Source organism: Podarcis raffonei, chromosome 17 (assembly GCF_027172205.1).
Source record: "Podarcis raffonei isolate rPodRaf1 chromosome 17, rPodRaf1.pri, whole genome shotgun sequence".
Lineage (NCBI taxonomy): Eukaryota > Metazoa > Chordata > Lepidosauria > Squamata > Lacertidae > Podarcis > Podarcis raffonei.
In genome coordinates, this window is record NC_070618.1 from 25,399,498 (window position 1) to 25,423,482 (window position 23,985).

Here is a 23,985-nt window from a genome sequence, read left to right on the forward strand (position 1 = left end):
TAAAATTGGCAGCCTCGTGTATGTTTTAGGCTTTATTAACTTACATCCTGTGTTTCAATTTAAAATGGCTTTTTAATGCTTGAAATTAAAATTCTTCAGCCTTCAGAATTGCTGTGGCTAGCTTTCCTGCCCCACTGACATTCTTACAATACTCCCCAGTCTGGAAGGGATTTCGGTTTTTAAATGAACGTTCCATATGAATCTGTCTGGGTTGTAAAAAACGTTTCAGGAAGACATGATTGCTTTCTAATCAAGAACAGTATAACCCTTCTTTCTTTTTTTTTTGGTTGGTTTTATTTATAATGATAAGTGACTACTTTCAAATGTTCTGTTGTTAGTTTCCCTGTAATAGTACTGCCAATTCAGTAAGAAATCAAGAGGCTGCATTCCTCTATCAATCTTCTTCTTCTTCTAAAATCTTTATCACCGTTTTTTGAAAGCAGTGTGTGGGATCTCGAGAACCACCACTGTAGTTTCTCTTCTACAGCGGGATTTTCCACTTTGGGCCCCCCCAAAATCTTTTGCTGAAGGCTGGGGCAAACCCTCTGCCATCGCAGGGATTTTAGAACATGGTAGCTACAAGCGGAAGGTGAATCTAGCAGAATTCAGGTGATCTTTCCTGGTCCACCTTTGCACAAGCCCATCTGCTTCCATTTGCACTGGCTGCCAATTAGTTTCCGGGTGCAAACGGCTCAGGACCACAATGCCTCAAGGACCGCCCCTTGTCATATGAACCGATCTGGACCCTGAGATCATCCTCCAAGCTGTTCTTCATATGCCTCCTTCCCCTTCTTTGGTGATCACTTGTAGCCGACTAAGATTGTCTTCAATAAACACAGTTTAAACAATGAATCCATAAGTGACTGTGGAGGCCAATTCTGGATCCACACGTCCTTCCACATTGGGGACATTGGTTTCCAGGTGGGAGTGGATCATGAAGAGGGTTTGCCAAACATGCCTTCCTCTTAGCACATTTATCCCTTTTGTCCTGAGTTCATGTGTCATCAAAGCCCATGACACCGTTGGTAAAGGCTGCTCTCCAACTGGAGCGCACGCAGGCCAGTGTTTCCCAGTTGTCTGTGTTTATACTACTTTTTTTTTTTAAATTGCCATTAGAGAGTCTTTTAACCCCTTTTGTTGGCCACCAGCATTACGCTTTCCATTCATAAGTTGGGAATAGAGTAGTTGCTTTGGAAGATGATCATCAGGCATCCGCACAACATGCTCAGTCCAATGAAGTTGATGTTGAAGAATCATTGCTTCGACACTGGTGATCTTTTCTTCTTCAGTACACTGGCATTAGTTTGCCTGTCTTCCCAAGTGATGTGTACAATTTTTAGGAGACACCGTTGATTTAATCTTTCAAGGAGTTGGAGATGGCGTTTATAAGTGGTCCACGTTTCTCAAGCATACAGTAAGGTTGGTAGTACAATAGCTTTGTAAACAAGCATTTTGGTTTCCCTGCGAATGTCTCTGTGCCTCCTCCACAGGAGGTCTGGAGGGTGGCAACACAAGAACAGAGCCTTTTCTGCAGTGGCTCCCCATTTGTGGAATGCTCTCCCCAGGGAGGCTCACCTGGCGCCGTCATTATCTCTGGCACCAGGCTAAAACCTGGTAACCAGGCTTTTGACCTTTAAATATCTGTGGCCTTTTAGAAGTGGGTGGGATGTTTCCAAATACGTCTCTCTTTCCTTTGGGTTTGAATGTACCTATGTGGGGTTTATTGTCTGTCTGCTTGGTTGTAAGAGCTTTGGCAATTCTTATACCAAATGATGAAAAATTCTTACACCAAAGAGAATAATTTCGCCCAGTAAATTCTGTGTGATGCCGGTTTGTGGTGTAAATGTGACAAAGCCAGAAGATAAACGTTTCAGCTAACCAGCACAATAAAGGTCCAGACATTGCGCCTTAAACCAGGCACATCTGAGGAATCTGGTTTCTTGGGATGGAAGGGTAGAAACGGACTATCAGTTAAAAAATGGCTGGACTCTGCAGAAACAGCCTCGCAGAGGATAGGTGATATTCAGTCTGAAATTTAACGTACTATTTTAAAACGAATTGTAAAAAAAAGAAAAAAGGTATTGAACTCCGTAAAACAGAAAAGGAGTTCTGTATTATAGAAGTTATAGACTCTTCATCCTACTGTCTATAGGAAAAAAAGTCAAAAACAGAAATCTTAATTTTTCTTAATTACCGCACAGGTTACTTTATGCTGAGTCAGCAATAAATCCATTCTTGGCAGCACACTAATAAATACTGTGAGCTACTGGAAATATCATCTTTCCACTGAGATTTAAATATGAGTCTCTGAACACTTGATACTGAAAATTCCATGGTTCCTTTTGGGAAAGTAGGAAATGTTACCCCAAAGAACTTGTCCGAATTATAATGTATGTAGCGCTGTCTAAATTTCACTTGGGAGATTAGACTGGATTGCAGTTGATTCATAACGCCTATAGCTTCTTATGATTGCATAACATACTGTTCTATCTGGTCATTTGTACTTGTCTATGTTTCTGATATTTGAACAGTATTGAACAAGTGGTTTTTAACCTTTCTCTGTGTGTTTTTTTTTAAAAAAAGAGCAAAGATTACCCTTTTGTAATTGAGAACAAAAAAAAAAGTTAACATGAGAAAAAAGGAACATGTTTCTCCATAACGTAACTGTTTAAGTAGAATTGTTTCTTCAACACTTTGCGTGAAATATCTAGTGGTTGGAGTTGAGGGGATGGAGAAGGTTTTTCACAAGCATTTCTGTTAAACAGTTTTTAAAAATTCCCTTAGCTATGCCGTACAAATCAGTAGCGACTTTTGCCTGTGCACTGACATAATTCACAAATGATGTGTTTCAAGCACAGAGACCATGTGTGAAAACGCTCTTGGATTTGCTGTATTCAATATAGACTCGTTATATCAATAGCAGTGAGCAAAACCCCCCAAGTACAATAGCTGACGAACTTTCAGCTTGCACCAAAATACTGAGTTGTGCCCATTCCTGCATTGTAGGGGGTCCAAATAGATGAATCATGGGTTCTCTTCCAACTCTCCAATTCTATGCTTCTATGATTTGGCATCCCTGATATAGCTATAGTTTTGTGCAATAGGATATGCGTAGCCCAATATGATAGCGAGGCATGAATACAGCAATCTGGGCTATATTCTGCAAATAAAGGCAGTGTTTGAAAGCACACTAGGGGTTAGAATTACACTCTGTGATTCTGTGATCACAATGCAGTTTGTGTGTGGTTCCAGTCCAGCGAGTGACCCTCTACATGGAAGGTCTTTTTCGCTACACACAGTTCCTTCTCTGTATCTGCTGTGCAAATGCGCATCTCTTTCTCCAACCCATCATCCCCTTCCATCCCAAGGTATAATACTTCCAAAATGATTATATTTCTGCTTCTTCTACAGATGAGCTTAATAATTCACTGAACCTCAAAAATGTTTGAGGAACACATATAGCTGAGCTGCAGGGTTAGAATGTTGTTGTTGTTTAGTCGTGTCCGACTCTTCGTGACCCCATGGACCAGAGCACACCAGGCACCCCTGTCTTCCACTGCCTCCAACAGTTTGGTCAAACTCATGTTAGTAGCTTCGAGAACACAGTCAAACCATCTCGTCCTCTGTCGTCCCCTTCTCCTTGTGCTCTCAATCTTTCCCAACATTAGGGTCTTTTCCAGGGAGTCTTCTCTTCTCATGAGGTGGCCATAGTATTGGAGCCTCAGCTTCAGGATCTGTCCTTCCAGTGAGCAATCAGTTTGATCTTCTTGCAGTCCATGGGACTCTCAAGAGTCTCCTCCAGCACCAGAATTCAAAAGCATCAATTTTTCGGCGATCAGCCTTCTTTATGGTCCAGCTCTCACTCACATATCCTATGGTTGGGATAAGGTAAAGGTAAAGGTACCCCTGCCTGTACGGGCCAGTCTTGACAGACTCTAGGGTTGTGCGCCCATCTCACTCAAGAGGCCGGGGGCCAGCGCTGTCCGGAGACACTTCCGGGTCACGTGGCCAGCGTGACATCGCTGCTCTGGCTCGCCAGAGCCGCACACGGAAACGCCGTTTACCTTCCCGCTAGTAAGCGGTCCCTATTTATCTACTTGCACCCGGGAGTGCTTTCGAACTGCTAGGTTGGCAGGCGCTGGGACCGAACAACGGGAGCGCACCCCGCCGCAGGGATTCGAACCGCCGACCTTTCGATCGGCAAGCCCTAGGCGCTGAGGCTTTTACCCACAGCACCACCCGCGTCCCATATGGTTGGGATATAGTATGCTAAACAGGACTCTGATTACTCGTCTAGGCCCCAACATTTCTCCAATAGAAATAGGGACACCCTATTCAATAATGACGACAACAACAACAACACCCCGTCCATCTAACTGGATTGCCCCAGCCGCTCTGCGCAGCTTCCAACGTATATAAAAATATAATTCAACATTAAAAGAAAACTTCCCTATACAGGGCTGCCTTCAGATGTCTTCTAAAAGTTATATAGTTGTTTATCTCCTTGGCTTGGGGGGGTCACATAACTCCATACCTTCCAACATTTCTCAGATAAAATCAGGGCCATCCTAAGGAAAAGCAGGACATCAAACCAGAAACTGGGATGGCTTCTCTAAATCAGGGACATCCGTGAAAAATAGGGACACTTGGAGGGTCTATACCATGGGTGTGGGAATGATCGATGGGTTGTGGAGCACACTCCCGCCTGTGGGCAGCCTCAGCTGCCTGCATGCATGACCTTGGGGTGCGGAGCACACTCCCCCTCACAATAAGGCCACAGCTGTCTGAACATCTTGCCCTCTGTCTAACCTTTTGCGGTCTCAGTAGTCTGCCGTGTCCTGTCTGTGACCTTTTTCTCTGAGACCTTTGTCTCCTTTGTCATACATTGTGCAAGGGGAAAATGACGCAGTGGAAACAGGTGCCAAAATACCTTTGTACCACCCCACGATCTCGGGACTGGAAGATGTGTAAAGGTCACAGCCCAAAACGTATCTGCCTGGGTTTGCATATTGTGCCAATAAAAGGAGCCTCCACAGAGCTAGCTGGCAGCTTGCTTGTGCACAGCTCACCTGCATTATCAACTCCTGCCTCATGTCCTTCACTTTACATGGGTAGGCAAACTAAGGCCTGCGGGCCAGATCCAGCCCAATTGCCTTCTAAATCTGGCCCGCGGATGGTCTAGGAATCAGCATGTTTCTATATGAGTAGAATGTGTCCTTTTATTTAAACTGCACCTCTGGGTTATTTGTGGGGCATAGGAATTCTTTCATTCCCCCCAAAAAAAAATATAGTCCAGCCCTCCGCAAGGTCTGAGGGACAGTGGACCGGCCCCTGCTGAAAAGGTTTGCTGACCCCTGGTCTATACACACATTTACCAGCCTGATCATTCCAAAATGTTCATTTACTTTATCAGAAAAAAAAGAAAAATGCTAAAGAGCACACCATATTTTGTTTTAATCTTGGTTTATTCAGTAAAGAAATAGAATTTTTTTTATATCAGCCCTAATGCTATTCTAACATTTGAGAAATCAGTACAGGTCACTTCAGAGAGAAACTATAACTATAAAATGTGATTAACCAGTTGTAAAGAAGTCCAATAATCCCAATAGTGTTATACTATTTAGGTCAGATATCAAGTTACCAGCACTGCCAAATCATTTATACTCTCTTGTGCAGTTAACTTTATTATCGGTCTGATCAATATTACACGGCTGGGACATTCCTTCACTATATACCTGAACAGAATTATTTTCCCAGCTATATTGTAATCAGATTATTTACTTTCAGAGGTCTGTAACTTTCTTTAGTTTCATGCCAAATTAAATCTAATTCTTTTTAAAGGTGAGTTGGGAGAATTAGCAAGTCCATTCATTTTGAAAATGTTCGTACTCCCTCTCTGGTGTTCTTCTGAGCTTCGCTGAGTGAAATTAGCTGGGAGATGAGTCCAGAAAGCTCTGTTTACACATCCAAATACATTATTCTTCAAACACTGTAGAAGAGAGTGAAATGAAAGCTTTGCCAGATTAACAGAATAGCGTTTGCAGCGCTGGCAGAAATGTATACAATCTGATATATTTTTAAGAGGCGAGTATTGATGTTCAATTTTGGGGGGAGTGTGTTCGTAAGCAAGTAAGTTATATAAACTAGATAATAAGATGTTGCCTCTTCAGAGATGTGGTTAGGCTCAGATGACACAGACCTGATACCAGCATTTGTATATAACAACGACTCCTTTTCCTTCTGCTTTAGGCAATGATTGTAAGTTTCATAGATGTCTATCAACTTGCGTGCTCCAGAGTCTCTACACTAGAGAGAGAAATAGCGTCCCACCAGCATCACATTGCAGCTCTGAAATCAGAACTCCAAACAGCATGCCTTCGTGAGAATGAAAGCTTGCACTCGGTAAGTGTCTGCTTTTTAAAAATAATAATAATAATAATAATTTTATCTCCCCTCAGAATTTTACTCTGCCACACAACTCTACAGAGCCCTGCATTTGGTTGCATAACTGACTTGCATTACAAAAAAAGTATTTTTTTATTTATTACGTAGCTCTGCTGGAAAGATGGAGTATATTACGTTATCTATAATTTGGCTTTTGCCCTTCAGAGCAAATTGCTCTCTACCCCCTGTAAAAGTCTTTATAGTTGAGGAGAAAACAGTTGAATTAATTTGTCACCCTTTTGTCCTGTATGAATGCTTGTGTGTAAGATTGCCAAATCAAAAAGTATAGCGTCACATCTCCTTTTTCTTTGGCAATGATTCAGGAGCAAAGTTTCTTTAAAGGTTTGCTACCTCCTATTAAGAAATACCACATTTTCCCGTGTATTAGATGAGGTTTTTTGACTCAAAAATCATGTCAAAAAACTGGGGTCGTCCTATACACGGATAGTGGCGTGGTGGTGGTGGGGACTGCGCGCCAGCCAGCTAGTTGGTGGCCTGCGCTCTAGGGAGCGTTTCCCGCTCAGGGGAGCGGTTGCCCACTTTGCCAACCCTCAGCAATGGTCCCTCTGGGACAAAAAGTTTAAAAGACAGACTTGGTTTGATAAGGAATGTCAGAAAAGCAAAAAATGCCTAGCTAGGGAACTTAGAAAATTGAAGTTAAAACAGGATAAGCACAATCTTGCTCTACAAGCTGAGGTAGCCCAATTACGATACAATTATAAATTATTACTTAAAAGCAAGAAACAAATATATTATGAACAACAGTGGAAAGCATTGGGAGACGCAGCACTTCAAAAGGACTCACGGAAATTTTGGCATCTGGTTACCCAAGGCACAAATGGGCTGGGCTACTCGTTAGAAGCATCTGTCCAAGGAAAGGATTGGGTGACATATTTTACAGGAATATATGGCCCCCGTCCTGACTCACCCCCACAAGTTTACTATACTCAGTTATTAGAACTGCCAGAATGGCCAGACGTCACGCCCAATCAGATTAAGAGGCTAATCACAAGCCAACCAACTAATAAAGCTCCAGGAGAAGACATGATCCCAATGGAGATCTATAAGATAAGACCTGATTTCTGGTCACCCATTTTTGCAAAATTGTTTTCATACCTTAACAGCTCAGGTCGCATACCTGAAGGGTGGAAGCTGAGTATAATTGCCCCAATATATAAAAAGGGTGGTAAGAAAAATCCTGCCAATTATACACCCATTAGTTTGTTAGATGTAGCCTCCAAACTATATGCCAGGCTCTTTCTTGGGAGACTAGAAGAATGGGCAGATACAAATAAGGTGATATCTGAAGTCCAGGCAGGTTTCCAAAGAGGGAAATCCACATTGGACCAGTGCTTTGTGATGAACTTTCTTTGTGGTCCCTCTGGGGTGATGGCGCATGTGCAATTCCCCCTAAAAATGCTCAACAACTTTGGGCCATCTCCCCTCATTTTCTTTAAATTTAGTCCCCCATACATGCCTTATACATGGGGGCATCTTATACACGGAAAAATATGGTAATATTGTTAGCTATTTTTTTCGAAACAAACTGGTGAATTAAAAAGTGAATATTCTCCATGGACATCTATATTTCAGTCATAGCATATTCTCTGCTAATGAAACATGGGGTTTCTCCTCCCCACCCCGTACTATAAGATTTAATCCAATTTCAAGTCTAATTTAATCTCTGAAACATTATTGCCCACAAATAAATTAAGGCTAACAAAGGGAGCAATCCTTACCTTGTGGGAAGGGCAGATGAGGGTCGCTTGGACCTTGTGGATCAGGGAAGGTAGAGGAGAAGGTCTCTCACCCAAGGCCTCCTTCTTGGGGTGGAAGAAGACATTTCCACCAAGATCACTCGTTTGCCCATCAGCCCCTCAGGGATGTTAGGGAATATTTGGGGGAGGCTGTGGATCAAAAGTTATTTTCTCTCTCATTGAAGCAATTGAGATGGGAAATAACAAATACATGTTTGCAGAACAACTGCGGGTTCAAGATTGTGGCTTGTCTCACCCCTGAACCAAACCACACTCTGCGGACAGACCTGGGGTCCAGACATTAAGACAAGCCACGGTTTAGCTATCAGGCCATGGATTCATACATGACTTCTTTAGCTTTTTAGGGTGAAAGTGCGGGGTGGGGTTGCATCTGTGCACTTTTGGAAGCCATCATCAGGCAACATCTGATTGGATTTTACTCTGATCCTGATCTGATTTTAGGATGTATTTTAATTGATTGCCTGATTTTATGTTAATGTATTATACATGCGATGTTAGCCGCTCTGAGCCCAGTTTTGGCTGGGGAGGGTGGGGTATAAATATTATTATTATTATTATTATTATTATTATTATTAACACACATGCAAAATTTAGGATCAGAGTCTTAACTGGCCTAAAACTCTTTACGTATCTTTTGCATCTTGCTTGGTTTTTACATGTTCAACTCAGCATCTTTTTTCAGATGTTCCTTTTTGTCTCCGTCTGAATATTTGTTGCGATTGCTACTGGTGCTTAAGTTGTGAACAAGGGAGCGGGCGACATGCCAAGTGCAGCCTGCTACGCAGGGAGCTGCTTTCCTCTGGCCAGAGAGAGTGTTGAGGAAAGTTCATTCTAACAAACTCTTTTTGAAGTGTTGGGCTGGAGCGAAAAGCCTCTGAAATCATGCTTTATAAACTATCCAGGTCCCATGTACAGACACAAAGTGTTAGCATTGTATTAGTGCAGCTGCCTGTTTTGGAATGCAAAACCTATCAAAACAGAAAACGTCTCAGCTATATTACCCATCATTCTTAATTACTGGGTAATATTTGCATACATGATGGATAATTTGTACATAACTAAATAGGTCTAAACCTGTATGGGCTCCCAATTTTTTTCAGAAAGCAGAACTCTCAAAATCCTTAAAAGGAGATGAATATAACACTTAGTTTGCAACATTCATCTCAACTGATGCTGTTTTAGTTTATGCCTATCATTTATTTATTTATTTATACATACATACATACATACATACATACATACACACCCCACCCACCTGGCTGGGTTTCCAGCAAAATATAAAAACATAATAAAACATCAAACATTAAAAACTTCCCTAAACAGGGCTGCCTTCAGGTGTCTTCTAAAAGTTGCGTAGTTCTTTATCTCCTTGACATCTGATGGGAGGGCGTTCCATAGGGAGGGCACCACCACCGAGAAGACCCTCTCTGCCTGGTTCCCTGTTGGTCTTGTTTAATTCAGTGATTGCTTATGCAAATATTCCCAAGTTTGGCTTAGAAAAGAGTCAGGGCAACTCTTGTTTGCATCACACGGCTCAGAACCGTACCTGTGATCATGTCGAAAAGAAACAATAAACTTGAATTTCATGGAATCATCAAATCTTTGAATTGTAGAGTTGGGAGGGACCAGCCCCCTGCGATGCAGGAATCTTTTGCCCAACTTGGGGCTCAAATCCATGACCCTGAAATTAATAATAAATAATAATAAATAATTTTTTATTTATACCCCACCTTTCCCAGTTCAGAAAACCATGCTCAGGGCGGCTAACAACAGATTTAAAACACTTAATTGATGCAACAGAAAACAGCATAAAATACAATATAAAACGTGAATAATAAATTCAGAATTCAAAAATCAATTTAGGGGGGAAATCCATCCAATAAGCAGTAGATGATCACCAGGGCTAGCTGGCTAAATTAGTCCTATTTGGGTCAGTGAGGAGACCAGGGGAGAATTAGCTGTGGGATCCCAGAGCGGGTAATCTTCATAAAAAGGGGAGGGGGAAATAAAAGGAAGGGGAATGAAAGATCAGGTTAAGTTCAAATTGAAAGCCAGGCGGAATAGCTCTGTCTTACAGGCCCTGCGGAAGGAAGTTAAATCCTGCAGAGCCCTGGCCTCATGGGACAGAGCATTCCACCAGGTCGGAGCCATCACTGAGAAGGCCCTGGCCCTGGTGGAGGGTAATCTGACTTCCTTAGGGCCCGGGACCTCTAAACTATGATTATTCATGGACCTTAATGTCCTCTGTGGGGCATACCAGGAGTCTCATGCTCAACCAACTGAGCTATGCATGGCTGAAGCTATATCATGATTGATATACCTAGAGGCATTCGAATAAATGTGCACATTGTCCACATATTCATCAAGGGTTGTCCTTCTGTGAAAGGCATGTTTTGCTTTCTGTTAGCTAAACAACAGCAACAACCCCAAAACACAACAGCAACCAAATAGTGGACAAATCCACCACTCCAGAGTATGATTGCCACCCACAATCCCACAGGAGGAACAGCTATTCCCATTCCTTGCTTGAGGGCAGGGAAATCCTGTTGTTGGCACTGGGAAACGAGGTTATTTCTGCAATCGTTAGGCACTAGGAAACAAAGTTATTTCTGCAAACGTTAGGAGGTTTTAGTTAAGAATGCTGAAGTTTTTGTGCACAAAGAGCGAAAAAATGTCCACCTGGCCGCAGACAAAGAGTTATGCAATTATATTGCATATTGGGAGGAATTCCCAGCAATTACTCAAACGTTTGGAATCTAGATAGTATCACAAAAGAGAGGGGGAATGGGCGAAAAAGTATTAGGAGGAGGAGGACTGAGTGAGAGAACCTGAGGAGACGGGGATTGCATGCATGAAGATGGGATGGGAATGTTCTGGGGTCAGGAGGACAGCTTCAGATCAAGGGGGCGGGGAAGAATTATGAACCTCAGGAGAAGATGGTTGCAAGTGAGATAACAGCTGGAGAAAGAGCTGGGCTGTCATCCTACCACTGGAAATATCAAGAGTTGTTGCTTTTGGATGCAAATCTCCACTAATGTCGCAATCCAACCACCGCCTGTGTCATTAATGCTTTTATGCAGTTTTGTGTGTGGTATTTATTTCATTTGTTTTCCCTGAGGCGTCGTTGTGATGAAATGCCACAAGCTGAGCTAGGTAGACATGACACAATTCAGGAGACCTTTGGACAGGCAGTCTGAGAATGTTTGGGGGGAAACAATGTTGTTATGAATCATAGATCTGAGGGCCTTCTCAGATAGTTTTGAGCACAGCCAACGAAAGTGTTACTCATTTCTTGTCGGGTTCCTGACACGTCTCTTCTGCACAGCTCTTTGATCACAGGGACATTTCATTTTCCCAGGAACTGCAATGCTAAGTGCTGGGAAATGTTCCCTTCCCACTAGCGAGGCGTCTTTTGCAATTGCTACTGCTGTGTGACTTTGTACAGTGGTACCTCAGGTTAAGTATTTAATTTGTTCTGGAGGTCTGTTCTTAACCTGAAGCACCACTTTAGCTAATGGGGCCTCCCACTGCTGCCGCGCCGCCGGAGCACGATTTCTGTTCTCATCCTGAAGCAAAGTTCTTAACCTGAGGTAATATTTCTGGGTTAGCGGAGTCTGTAACCTGAAGCGTATGTAATCCTAGGTACCACTGTATATGATTAAATGGCAGATGCTTCACAAAGCTGAAATAAAAAGAAGAAAATTACAAAGACTTATTAAAAGTCCTGTTTTGGAGGGTAGGACTCAGACTAATGGCTTCAATTACAGTCGCACCTTGGAAGTCGAACGGAATCCGTTTCAGAAGTCCATCCGACTTCCAAAACGTTCAGAAACCAAAGCGTGGCTTCTGATTAGCTGCAGGAAGCTCCTGCAACTAATCAGAAGCCACATCGGACATTCGGCTTCCAAAAAAATGTTCAAAAACCGGAACACTCCCGGGTTTTGATCATTCAGGAGCTGATTTGTTTGACAACTAAGGCGTTCAACAACCGAGGTACGACTGTACGAGAAAGGAGATTCCGACTCAACATCAGGAAGAACTTTCTGACAGTAAGAGCTGTTTGACAGTGGAACGGTCTCCTTCCTTGGAAGTTTTCAAGCAGAGGTTGGATGGCCATCTGTCATGGATGTTTTAGCTGAGATTCCTGCATTGCAGGGCGTTGGACTAGATGACGCTCGGGTCCCTTCCAACTCTACAATTCTGTGATTCCATCTGTCAAGCTGAAATGCTTGTGCTGGTGGAACTGTAGTACAGTCATACCTCATGTTACGTTTGCTTCAAGATACGTTTTTTCAGGTTGTGTCCCACGGCGACCCGGAAGTACCGGAAAGGGTTACTTCTGGGTTTCGCCGCATGTGCAGAAGCGCTAAATCGCGCCGTGCACTTTTCCGTGCGCTGCTCTGGTTCGCCAGAAGCGGCTTAGTCATGCTGGCCACATGACCAGGAAGCTGTACACCGGCTCCCTCGGCCAGTAAAGCGAGATGAGCTCCACAACCCCAGAGTTGTCTGTGACTGGACCTAACGGCCATGGGTCCCTTTACCTTTACTGCCCTCATGAGGACAAACAGCAACAGAATAATTTGACAACAAATTTTCCTGCTTTGTGTGTGTGTGTGTGTGTCTGTAAAAATTATTTCCTCTTTCGATATGAAGTTGTGTGTTGTTTTTTTGCTATTCCACGTATGCTAGGCATGTGAACTTTTACCTTGTCAAGCTATCGTAGCATATTTGAAAATTGTAGTAATTTGATTAAAACGTTGCCTATAAGGCAAAGGGGCGAGTTAATAGAATCCATATGCAATTAAAATGCAGAACTAAACATAATCAGACCCCAGTGACTAGGGCTTTCCTAGTGATAGTCTTACCATGGCCTCTGAGGTTGAAAGTTTATGTTGAAAGTTCCCCATTGCAGCAGTTCCACAGAGCATGGGTGAGATGACAGTTCAGTGTGACCAGGGCATAGGTAAGTCATAACAAGTGCTAACCAGCTTCTAGATACTGAAGGAGTTGCAGGTACCTCTCCCTTTTAGCAGGTGGTGTCGCATGCAAAACACTTTGGGTTTGCTTCTTAAAGAAGTGCACTCAGCCGCGGTCCTCTTCTATAAACACTTCGAGATTACGGGTCTTGCTGTGGGAACGTTGCGAGGGCCTTTTATATCTTTTTATAAAAACAACACGGCTATTTGATTCGTGTGAATTCATGTTAGAGGAATCATCTGACAGCCAGAGACTCGACTCTGCGCACCAAGTCACAAAAAGGGTTTACTTTTTTCTTTCCCCTCCCCTCCCCTCCCACTCCCCTCCCCCGTTCTTGTTTTTTTACCGAATTCGAAGGAAAGCAACCCAAAACTTATTTTCTCTGGACAGTTTTAAGAGTCAACATCCTGTGTTGGAGTTCTCTAATCATCACCAGCACAATTTACAATCGGAACACACAGAGAGCCGGTTCAGACCAGCTCATCTGTTGATCTTGGCAGAGGTCCCTATTCTCACTGCGCACAGCTGCCACCCGAGAGACGGGGACTCGGCGCACGGCCGGAGGAGGGTGGGTTGCAAGTTGGTCAAGACACGAACACATAGGCCTGCTTCATTTCAACAGATGCGCCCTGCTCTCCCACCGCCTCCCCCACCACCACCCTCCAAATAGTATTTTCTTTTTACTGCCTCTTTTAAAACACACACACACACACACTCACACACAAACTGAAATTAAATGAGGACCTCTCATGAGCCACTGCGCTCCAGGCATAAGAAATTATAATGTCTGGCTTCCAGAAACTGTCCCGTCAAAATGTGCTTCTGATTAGGTGGCTTAATTACAGCTGTGAAAACAATGTTGATTTAGGCCTCTAGGTTCCAGTGCATGTCAGCCGTTATTAGCTAGCCTTGGAGTGAAGCCACCATTCTCAAACTCTGCACCGCGAAAGTCACACACTGCCTTGACAACTTTTTATAAAGGTGGAAAGGTTGCCAGGAGCAAGGCACTTATGCAAAATATTTTTCATTGTGCAAATTCCAAATGTGACACAATTGATAGAGATGAAATGGACAGGTCCTGTTGGGCTTCGCCGAGGCCCAAACTCCCAGGTTTTCCCACCAAATATCCCTATTTTAATAAAGTTTTTATAAACTTTGACTGACATAATGCTTAATTTTAATTCCTTTAATTCAGTTTTAGTCCAAATCCAGCATGTTGGTTTAACCACACAGTTTTATTGCATCTAAATTTTCCTGACAGTTTCATTTGCTGTCGGGAAATAAAATTGCCATTTTTGCAACATGGGAAATAATGGCTAGTTTCAAATCCAATATGTTTGAAACTTCCTTTGCCTCAAGCGGGTTAAGGCACACACTTAAACTTACTTTTTTGGAGGGCAGTGGGAGAAAGCTCATTAAATAGTTTTAATATTTTAATATAAGTAACACTTTTCTCAGTGGGAACTCTTATTATTAGACTTATGTATTTACACCTGCAGATAAGTAAAGTTTAGAGTAACATACTGCTTCCTTATTTTAAATGTCCCAATGTAGCTTCACTTTTGCGAGAGAAAATTTGAGGTGGTAAAACTTATTTTGTGGTAATATTTGAAGAAGAACCCAGTTCTCTTACTGAGATGATACAGGGAGTTGGTATATTTAGCAAGCTAGATCTGTTGAAATTACCTCAGTGAGATGAAGGATACTAAACTACAAAGGATGCCTTAACTCATTTTGGATTTTAACATATATGGAGAGGGAAGCTGAGTACATTTGGTACATTTCCACAGGTTCTTTACAGAAAACTATAATTAAAGTTGTTTTAAGTACCAGCAAGCTATGTTCACATCTACCTTGTGAGCAACCTAATAACATTATTTGGACTGATCACAATTTCTGAGCAGTCTCAAAACATGTTGCATTGTATTTGATGGGGGGGGGGAGGAAAAACCATGTTCAGCGTATAACACCTTGTTTATGGGTTTTGAACTGGTTGTCAAACTCCTGGCGGGCCAGGTTCAGGATTTTGGTACTCACATATAAGGAAGGCCCTCCGCAGTTCAAGGCGGAGATAGCTATATTCCTGACAGCATCCCTGTTGAAATTGGACAGGTGCTCATTAACTGTACTTTCCAGATTTTTTTTCCAATTGAATGAAAAAGTCTCTGCAGTCACTGTTTGTTTGGTATTCCTTTTAAATCATCAGTTGGTTTCCGGGCATAATTCAAAGTGTAGGTGCTGACCTTTAAAGCCCTAAACGACCTCATCCCTATATACCTGAAGGAGTGTCTCCATCCCCATCAAAACAAACAAACAAAATTCCTTCCAGTAGCACCTTAGAGACCAACTAAGTTTGTTATTGGTGTGAGCTTTTGTGTAAAGAAGTCTGATCATAAAAAAGGCTGATCGCCGAAGAATTGATGCTTTTGAATTATGATGCTGGAGGAGACTCTTGATAGTCCCATGTACTGCAAGAAGAACAAACCTATCCATTCTTAAGGAAATCAGCCCCGAGTGCTCACTGGAAGGAGAGATCCTGAAACTGAGGCTCCAATACTTTGGCCACCTCAGGAGAAGAGAAGAGTCCCTGGAAAAGACCCTGATGTTGGGAAAGAATGAGGGCACAAGGAGAAGGGGATGACAGAGGACGAGATGTTTGGACAGTGTTCTCGAAGCTACCAGCATGAATTTGACCAAACTGCGGGAGGCAGTGGAAGACAGGAGTACCTGGCGTGCTCTGATCCATGGGGTCACAAAGCCGGACATGACTAAACGACTAGACAACAACACAGCAGACCAACACAGCTCCATCCCAATCATTCAGCCCAGACACTGAGGCCCACCTCTGAGGGTCTTCTGCTGGTTCCCTCACTGTGAAAAGCGAAGTTACAGGGAACAAGGCAGAGGGCCTTCTCGGCAGTGGCACCCACCCTGTGGAATGCCCTCCCTTCAGATGTCAAGGAGATAAATAACTATTTGACTTTTAGAAGACATCCGAAGGCAGACCTGTCCAAGGAAGTTTTGCGTGGTTGGTGTTTAACTGTGTTTTTAGTATTTTGTTGGGAGCCGCCCAGAGTGGCTGGGGTGTCAGGGACTGGACTGTAGAGAAATGGTGGGGACTGCCTCCCCCTCTTCCTCCTGAACCTTCCAGAGAAGAGGAAGACGATACAGATTTACAACAGTGGTTTGTAGAATAGTTATTTACCTCGGTTCCCCATCCCTGGTATGTTGGCTTTTACCCAGCCCTTTAGGTATCAAAAAAATAACATTTCTGCTGTCTCATCCAAATTAGGTGAGAAGAGAAAATAGAGTTGTGCCATCAGCATACTGATAATATCTCCATCCCATAACATAAATACCACTGTCTTCCATCACCACCACCACCACGTACTGTCCTTCCAGGTAGGAATGAAAGCACTGAAGCACAATGACCCCAGAGGGGAGTATCAGTGGCTAACTGATAGCTATTGCAATCTTCTAAGGAGGCCAGGCCACCATGTCCTTCAAAAGCAGCTGGGACCATTTTTTCTCACTAGGAGACATTCACTGTCTCCTGGACCCAGCTATCCAGTCCCATCCTGCTAGGTGTTACGAGCCGAGAAGCCAAGGATTGAACAAACAGCTGGGAGGCCAGATTTCTCCTTGTCCATGTCCTGAAGCCATAATAACTAAAAGTCATCTAATAAAATAGGAAGAGGCAGTGCTCTAAACATGTCCTTAGGCCGAGCTGTCAAAACAGTTATATCCAAGTTGCTGCAGATGCGAGTTATTTTACTCTCAAGGTGCTTAGTAAACATGTCACAACATGCCTCCAAGGGTTTTTTTAAACATTGCCTTGCCTGCCATGTTGGAAAAAGTCCCAAGGCACTCCAAGAACTTCACCGGACCGCACTCCATAAAATCAGTGATAGAGGATGAGCATTGCACTGTTTTCTGCCACTTGCCTTCCAGCATTCTTGCTTTACAGCCATCAGTATCCAGGTAAACCATGGGACTAAATGAACTCTGCATGATGGGATATAATGTCCTTCCCTGCTGAAAAAGCATAAAATGAGGTGCCAGGTGAGCCTCTCTGGGGACGACATTCCAGAGTTGGGGCACCATCCTCAAAATGGTCATCCTTCTGTAGCAGCACCTCACCTGGTCAAGTGCAAATGAAGAAGGGACTTTGATGAAGATCTCAGGGTCTGGGTATGTATATGAAGATACAGGTGAACCTTGAGATAGCCTGGCCTGACCATTACTAGGGAGTCAACGGAAAGTCTCCCATATTTTCCTGCCTAGTCAAGAATGCAACCTATTCCATATGCTAGGCCCCCCATGGTTGTCAAAGCACCCACAAAGTCCTGAACAGCCCTGGGCAAAACAGCTCCAGCGTATTTATTGAGGTTCCCTGATCAAGATTATCAAGGGTCTGGAAACCGGCCCTTATGAGGAACGCTTGAAGAAGCTAGATATGTTTAGCCTGGAAAGGAAAGGAAATGTGATAGCTAACTTCAGATATCTCAAGGGCCATCAGATGGAAGAGGGAACAAGCTTGTTTTCTCCTGCTCTGAAGAGTAGGACTCAAACCAATGGCTTCAAATTACAAGGAAGGAGATTCCGACTCAACATCAGGAAGAAGTTTCTGACAGTAAGAGCTGTTTGACAGTGGAACAGTCTCCCTTGGGAGGTTGTGGACTCTCCTTCCTTGGAGGTTTTTAAGAAGAAGTTGGATGGCCATCTGTCATGGATGCTTTAGCTGAGATTCCTGCATTGCAGGGGGTTGGACTAGATTACCCTTTGGGTCCCTTCCAACTCTACAATTCTATGATTCTAGGAGTGCAACCCGCCCCTTATGCTAGGCTCCATAGTTAGCATCCACGAAGAACTGAACAGCCCTGGACAAGACAACTTCAGCATATTTATTGAGCTTCCTCCATAACAGAAAGCCCAGGGTCCTCATCCTAGAAACACAGAAAGCTACCTTATACCAGGGTAGACTTATTTGTCCATGTAGCTCGGTATTTTCTCTTCTGGCACACAGAGCTTTCTTTCACATCACCTGCTGTCTAATTGAAGATGTCAAGGGCCAAACCTGTGACTTTCTGCGTGTGCCCTGCCACTGAGCTCTGTAATACACCCAACAGAATCCCTATTCTGGCTCTAGCACTCAACCCCAAATCCCACCACGAAGCGAAATGACTTCCTGGTGAATGTTCTTAAAAAGAAGGTTGCCAAAGGGCAGACTTCTGTGCTAATGGAAGTAGATATCACTGTTTTCTTGCTGAGCCAAATCTGAGACCACTTCTCTCAGTTCAGGTTGGTAGACTGTTAGTCCGAAGGGTTGTCCATACGTCCATCCCAAGTTTTTAATGTATGGTGTAAACACTCAGAACTGGAAGATGAGCATGAAATGGAATCACTGAAGATTGTAGCAGTGTTTTCCCCCAACCTGCGGGTCACAAAGCCTTTGCAGCTGGTCATGGGCTTTGTAGGTAAACCCCAAATAAGTATTGCTTGTAAACCTTAACTGGTGTATTATGAACGCCTCTTCCAACTTTTTGTTGTGTTGGCATATTAATAATGTCGTGTTGGCACTTGTAACTGAACATCAGAAAGCCAAGAGTCTTACACCAGTTCTGGCACAATTGCACTGGCTGCTGATTAGTTTCTGGGCCCAATTCAAAGTGCTGGTGTTGATCTATAAAGCCTTGCATGTCTCAGGACCTCAATACCTTAAGGACCTCCTCTCCCCCATACAAACCAACCCGGACCTTGTGCTTGTCTCCCGAGGCCCTTCTCTTTGTCCCCCATCCGGAGGGTGGCAGCAGAAGAACAGGCCTTTTCTTTTTTAAATTATTATTATTATTATTATTATTATTATTATTAAAGATCTTGGGTTACAAAAGCACATGAGTTGTCTCTATTTTCAGCCTGTGGAGTCTTTCCTACTGATCAGTTACATTCAATGTGAGACATCAATGTTGTACACAGTATAAGGGTGGGGGAGAAGAGAGGGGGAAGAAGGGGGGTGTTAAAGTTGCATTCTTTTGTTTGGTGTATGCAACATCAAAAAAACTAAGATCATGGCCACTGGTCCCATCAGCTCCTGGCAAATAGAAGGGGAAGAAATGGAGTCAGTGAGAGATTTTACTTTCTTGGGCTCCATGATCACTGCAGATGGTGACAGCAGTCATGAAATTAAAAGACGCCTGCTTCTTGGGAGAAAAGCGATGACAAACCTAGACAGCATCTTAAAAAGCAGAGACATCACCTTGCCAACAAAGGCCCGTATAGTTAAAGCTATGGTTTTCCCAGTAGTGATGTATGAAAATGAGAGCTGGACCATAAAGAAGGCTGATCGCCAAAGAATTGATGCTTTTGAATTATGGTGCTGGAGGAGACTCTTGAGAGGCCCATGGACTGCAAGAAGATCAAACCTATCCATTCTTAAGGAAATCAGCTTTCAGTGCTCACTGGAAGGACAGATCCTGAAGCTGAGGCTCCAATACTTTGGCCACCTCATGAGAAGAGAAGACTCCCTGGAAAAGACCCTGATGTTGGGAAAGATGGAGGGCACAAGGAGAAGGGGATGACAGAGGATGAGATGGTTGGATAGTGTTCTTGAAGCTACCAGCATGAGTTTGACCAAACTGGGGGAGGCAGTGGAAGACAGGAGTGCCTGGCGTGCTCTGGTCCATGGGGTCATGGAAAGTCAGACATGCATTGGGTACACTCTAGTCATCAACTGCTATTCTATCCCACAGCAAAGTTCCTAGCATTTTGTGAGTCATGTTGTATTTTGCCAATATAACTAAGAGGAACTTGCTTATTGAAAATTAACTCAGATACCTAGCTTTAGTCAAATAATATATTGCATGTAAAAAAACAAAAGTGATTTGAGGTTTTCTTCCTGGACATAATTTTTCTTTGGATTTTACCACAATAGAATAGAACAGAATAACGTCACCACATTTCCTTAACAGTAGTGTCACAATTGATGGGCAAGTAAGCAGGTGTCTTAGTTTTCTGTGCTCTTTGCTCTGTCCATTGTACCTGCCTTTTTCCAATCTGCCTCCGTCCCATTTGTCTGCCAAGTGACAGTGTCTGACACGCCATGATACAAAGATCCGACAATACTGTCTAGGTTGCAGTGGGAATGAAAAGCTTGTAAGAAGCGGGAAAGCTGTTGTGTTGAAAACTGGATCAGGATGTTTAACCCCGAGTAGAAAGTTTTTAAGAGAGAATAGAGCCGAGAACATAATTGAGCTGGCTTTGCACAAGAAAAGACTATTCTGTACAAAGGTAGATAAATTTACTTCTTTCTGGTGTCAAGGACTTTTACTTCGGCATTTCCTCCTTCCTTTTGAAGAAGCTATTTCAAGATAGAGGGCTAGAAGCATCCATTATCCAGCGCTAAACCGTGGGTTAAACACAAAAGAAAGTAAAATTTGTTCTGGGGTTATGAATCAACGGAGACATTTTTGTAAGAAGTGAAAGCCTAGTTAGGCTGCCAAAAGACTCTGGTTCATGTACTCAGATGACACCTGAATTGAGGTAATCCAAATGACCTATCCATGCTAATGCTACCTTGACTCTTTCCTCCTTTTTCTGTGTCTCAATAAAGCCAGAACATACAGAACATAGCCAAGCGCTCCCCATTTCACCAGACTTGTTTCTGGGTCACTACAGAAATGTGTGAGGGCCACTTTATGTGTTGCAGCAAAAGACAGATCCTTGAACTTCCACTATGGCTCCGTTTCACCTTTTCATTAATGTCAGAAGAGTTTTTGCAGAGTATGAATGTACCTAAGTCCAGCACTCATCTGAGGCCGTGTGTGTGTGTGCATGTTATGGGCATGCAAATGCTCTTCAAACATATTAGCAAACTCACGTTTGATCTGGTGGTAGTGGGGACCCACCCTTTGCTGTAAAAAGTGCCTACAACTGAGTTCAGATGGTCCAGTCTCTGGCTCATTTCTGCTAAAAACTGGGTGTTGCTGGTCTTTCCTGAGTACCTCAGGTGTTATGCTGCTCATGCAAGCACTTTTTGCACAAACAAACAAGAAATGATGCACACTTCACCTATTCCAGCTCCTGATAAAATCTGGTATTCATCACAGATGCTGGTGATTACCATGGAACTTATGACTCTCAATAGATTACTCACTCATTTCAGACTGAGGACTTTTAATCCCAAGTGACCACATGGGACCCACGTTTTATAATCTATCAAGCCGTTCCCCTTTAGTTTTTCCTCGCCCTATCCTTTCTCTTATACAGACTTCAAAGAAACGAAGAAATAGCGGTGGTGTTGTCACTCTTGCAACCTACCTTGGGACAAGGTGCGACCCCATTGTCATGCTTGCTATTTGAAGAGCAGCTATTTAGTTTAGCCTTCAAGCCCTAAAACAGCATAGCCTGCAACAGAGATGGTTGTCGGACTCCAACTCCTAAAAGCCCCGGGCATTTCATTCCACTTTTAATTTGTATACCACCTTTCTATATTACTACACACAAGGCAGTTTACAACTGAAGACAACAAAATAGACAGCCAAGATCACACACACAGTAACAATCTGATCCAATAATAAAAGCCACAACAACTTTAAAATAAACAAGTTGTATCAAATAAAGCAATATTCAGCAATCCATTAGACTGTAATAGTAAACAGTAGAATTAAATATCAGCAAATAATAGTTAAACAGTTTACACTTACCAATTACAACAAGGAATTACAAATCAATAAAAATAACGGCAAGTCACAGTGCTTAAAATACCACAAAGTGCTTAAAATACCACAAACCATGCAAAAGGATCAAATTGGGAAACAAGTACACACAACTTATAACATTATTTTTGTATTATAAAAGTATTTGGTCAATAGCAAGGGATTATGGGAGTTGAAGTCTAACAACATCTGGAAGGCCACCAGTAAATTATCTCTTATAGCTTTCACAAACTCCTCTTGAAATCCTCTAGAGAAGACTATTTCATGGCTCTGTTGGAAAGTTTATGCTATCGCTGAAGCATTTTTGTAGTTGAAGAGGTTCTGGCTTCTACAGTATGCATAAGACGACTTTGCTATTAAGTATTAGGGTGTATGCTTTATGTTTCTCAACTGAGCCATTGTTTTGTGCTGGAAATCCAAGTGGAATAATATGAAAATACTTGGAAATGTCTGTGAGGGTGTGATGCAGAAGACAGGAAGTTCAAAGGGTACAAAAGTTTAATATTCTATTATTAGACAACCGTTTGGGTCCTTTGGTTGCTGACAAGTTTCAGGACTGTTGAACTGGCAGTAACATCTTCATGTTTGTTTTATTGAGCTTGTACATTTGGATCACCATTCTTACAATCAGCAATTGTACTTTTCCTTAATGTTCCCGTTTCCTGTTTTTGGGCAGAACTCATTTGAAGAAAGTTTTCAAAACCATACTGCTTCACGAAGGCCAGAAATGTTGACCTATAGTGTAAACCTGTTCTAAAATACCAAGAAAATTCTGTAGACCCCGATTTTGATTCTGTAGAACCAGATGTTGCTGGTCTACAACCCCAATCGTGCACGGCTATTGGCCATGTGGCTGCAGTTGATGATAGGGGACATAGGAGCCAAGTCCTAGGGGTCAAGGTCCCTTCAGCTCCCTAATAAAATATTTGAGGGGACCAGGTCCTCCCAAAGTTGATGGATACTGCCATTCAAATAGTGTGTGTGCGCCGCAATATGCGATTGATTATGCGAGACGGGGCTTACCTGCCCCCCATGTTTTATTCAAGTTGGCACCCCTGGTAGGTGGAATCCAGCAACATCTAGAGGGCTACAGGTTCTCAACCCCTGCTGCATTTCCTGAAAAAACACCAGCACACAAGGCTAGCAACATTGGGCTATACTTGACGGTTGTCATACACTACTCAACCTCAATTTTTCTGCAGCAAAATGGGTATAACAATACTAGGGCCTTCCTCTTAGCACGTTTCTCCCTTGCGTCGAGTGTCTTCAAAGCACATGACACCTTTGGTAAAGGCTGTTCTCCAATTGGAGCGCTCGCAGGCAAGTGTTTCCCATTTCCCATGATAATTGTTACACTGCAAGTGAAATCAAAATCCTGCCGATATTTCCATCTGCTTACAGTGGAACGCTCGCAGGCAAGTGTTTCCCAATTGTTGGTGTTTATACTGCATTTTTAAAATTTGCCTTGAGATAGTCTTGCGCATAACATATCACTTCCAAAGCTGGACCTTTAAACCCAACTGTGTGTTAAGGGACAAGTGAATCTGAATTAAGGAGCAGGTTCTGCTATTGACCATTACTCCCCAGCTAGCTTCACCTGATCCAGAAGCAGCTTCCCAGCTGGAAGGCAATCATAGGTTGGCATGGTAGAAAGCCACGCCTGCCTATGAGCTTGGTCACCGTCTCTTGGTCTGACCTACAAGGTTGGTGTAAGGAAGGGAAGTCAAGAGCCACATAAGAGACCACAAGGTACTTGGAAGAAAACCACATTATAAATGCCTATATCTCTTTGTCTTCCTCTGCATTTGCATCATTCTGCAGAGTCTTTTGCACACATTCTTTTCTCTCTCTCTTTCTCTCTTGTATACAGATTTTACATTCATATAAAAGGCGGGAGTGGGTGGGGACAATTCCTTTTTAGAACGTTCATTCCCTTAGGATGCAATTGGTATGTGGAAAATATTGATTTTCGTTTGCTTAGTGACTCTCGGCTTGTTTGGCCGTTTTTGGGAAAAGTGATTTTCCAGTGTCAGTACCAATCCACAGCTGATTGGTATATATACATAGTTTTT

General features: G+C 42.9%; 1 protein-coding gene across 7 annotated transcripts in view; it reads left to right on the plus strand.

The window, feature by feature from the left end:
• Positions 1-23,985, plus strand: part of CCDC171 (coiled-coil domain containing 171) — a 215,273-nt gene that overhangs the window by 182,660 nt on the left and 8,628 nt on the right. For all 7 annotated transcript variants that reach the window (XM_053370260.1, XM_053370256.1, XM_053370261.1 and 4 more), the window contains one exon: positions 6,250-6,402. In XM_053370260.1, the coding sequence (XP_053226235.1) occupies positions 6,250-6,402 (153 nt within the window). The remainder of the gene's footprint in view (positions 1-6,249; positions 6,403-23,985) is intronic.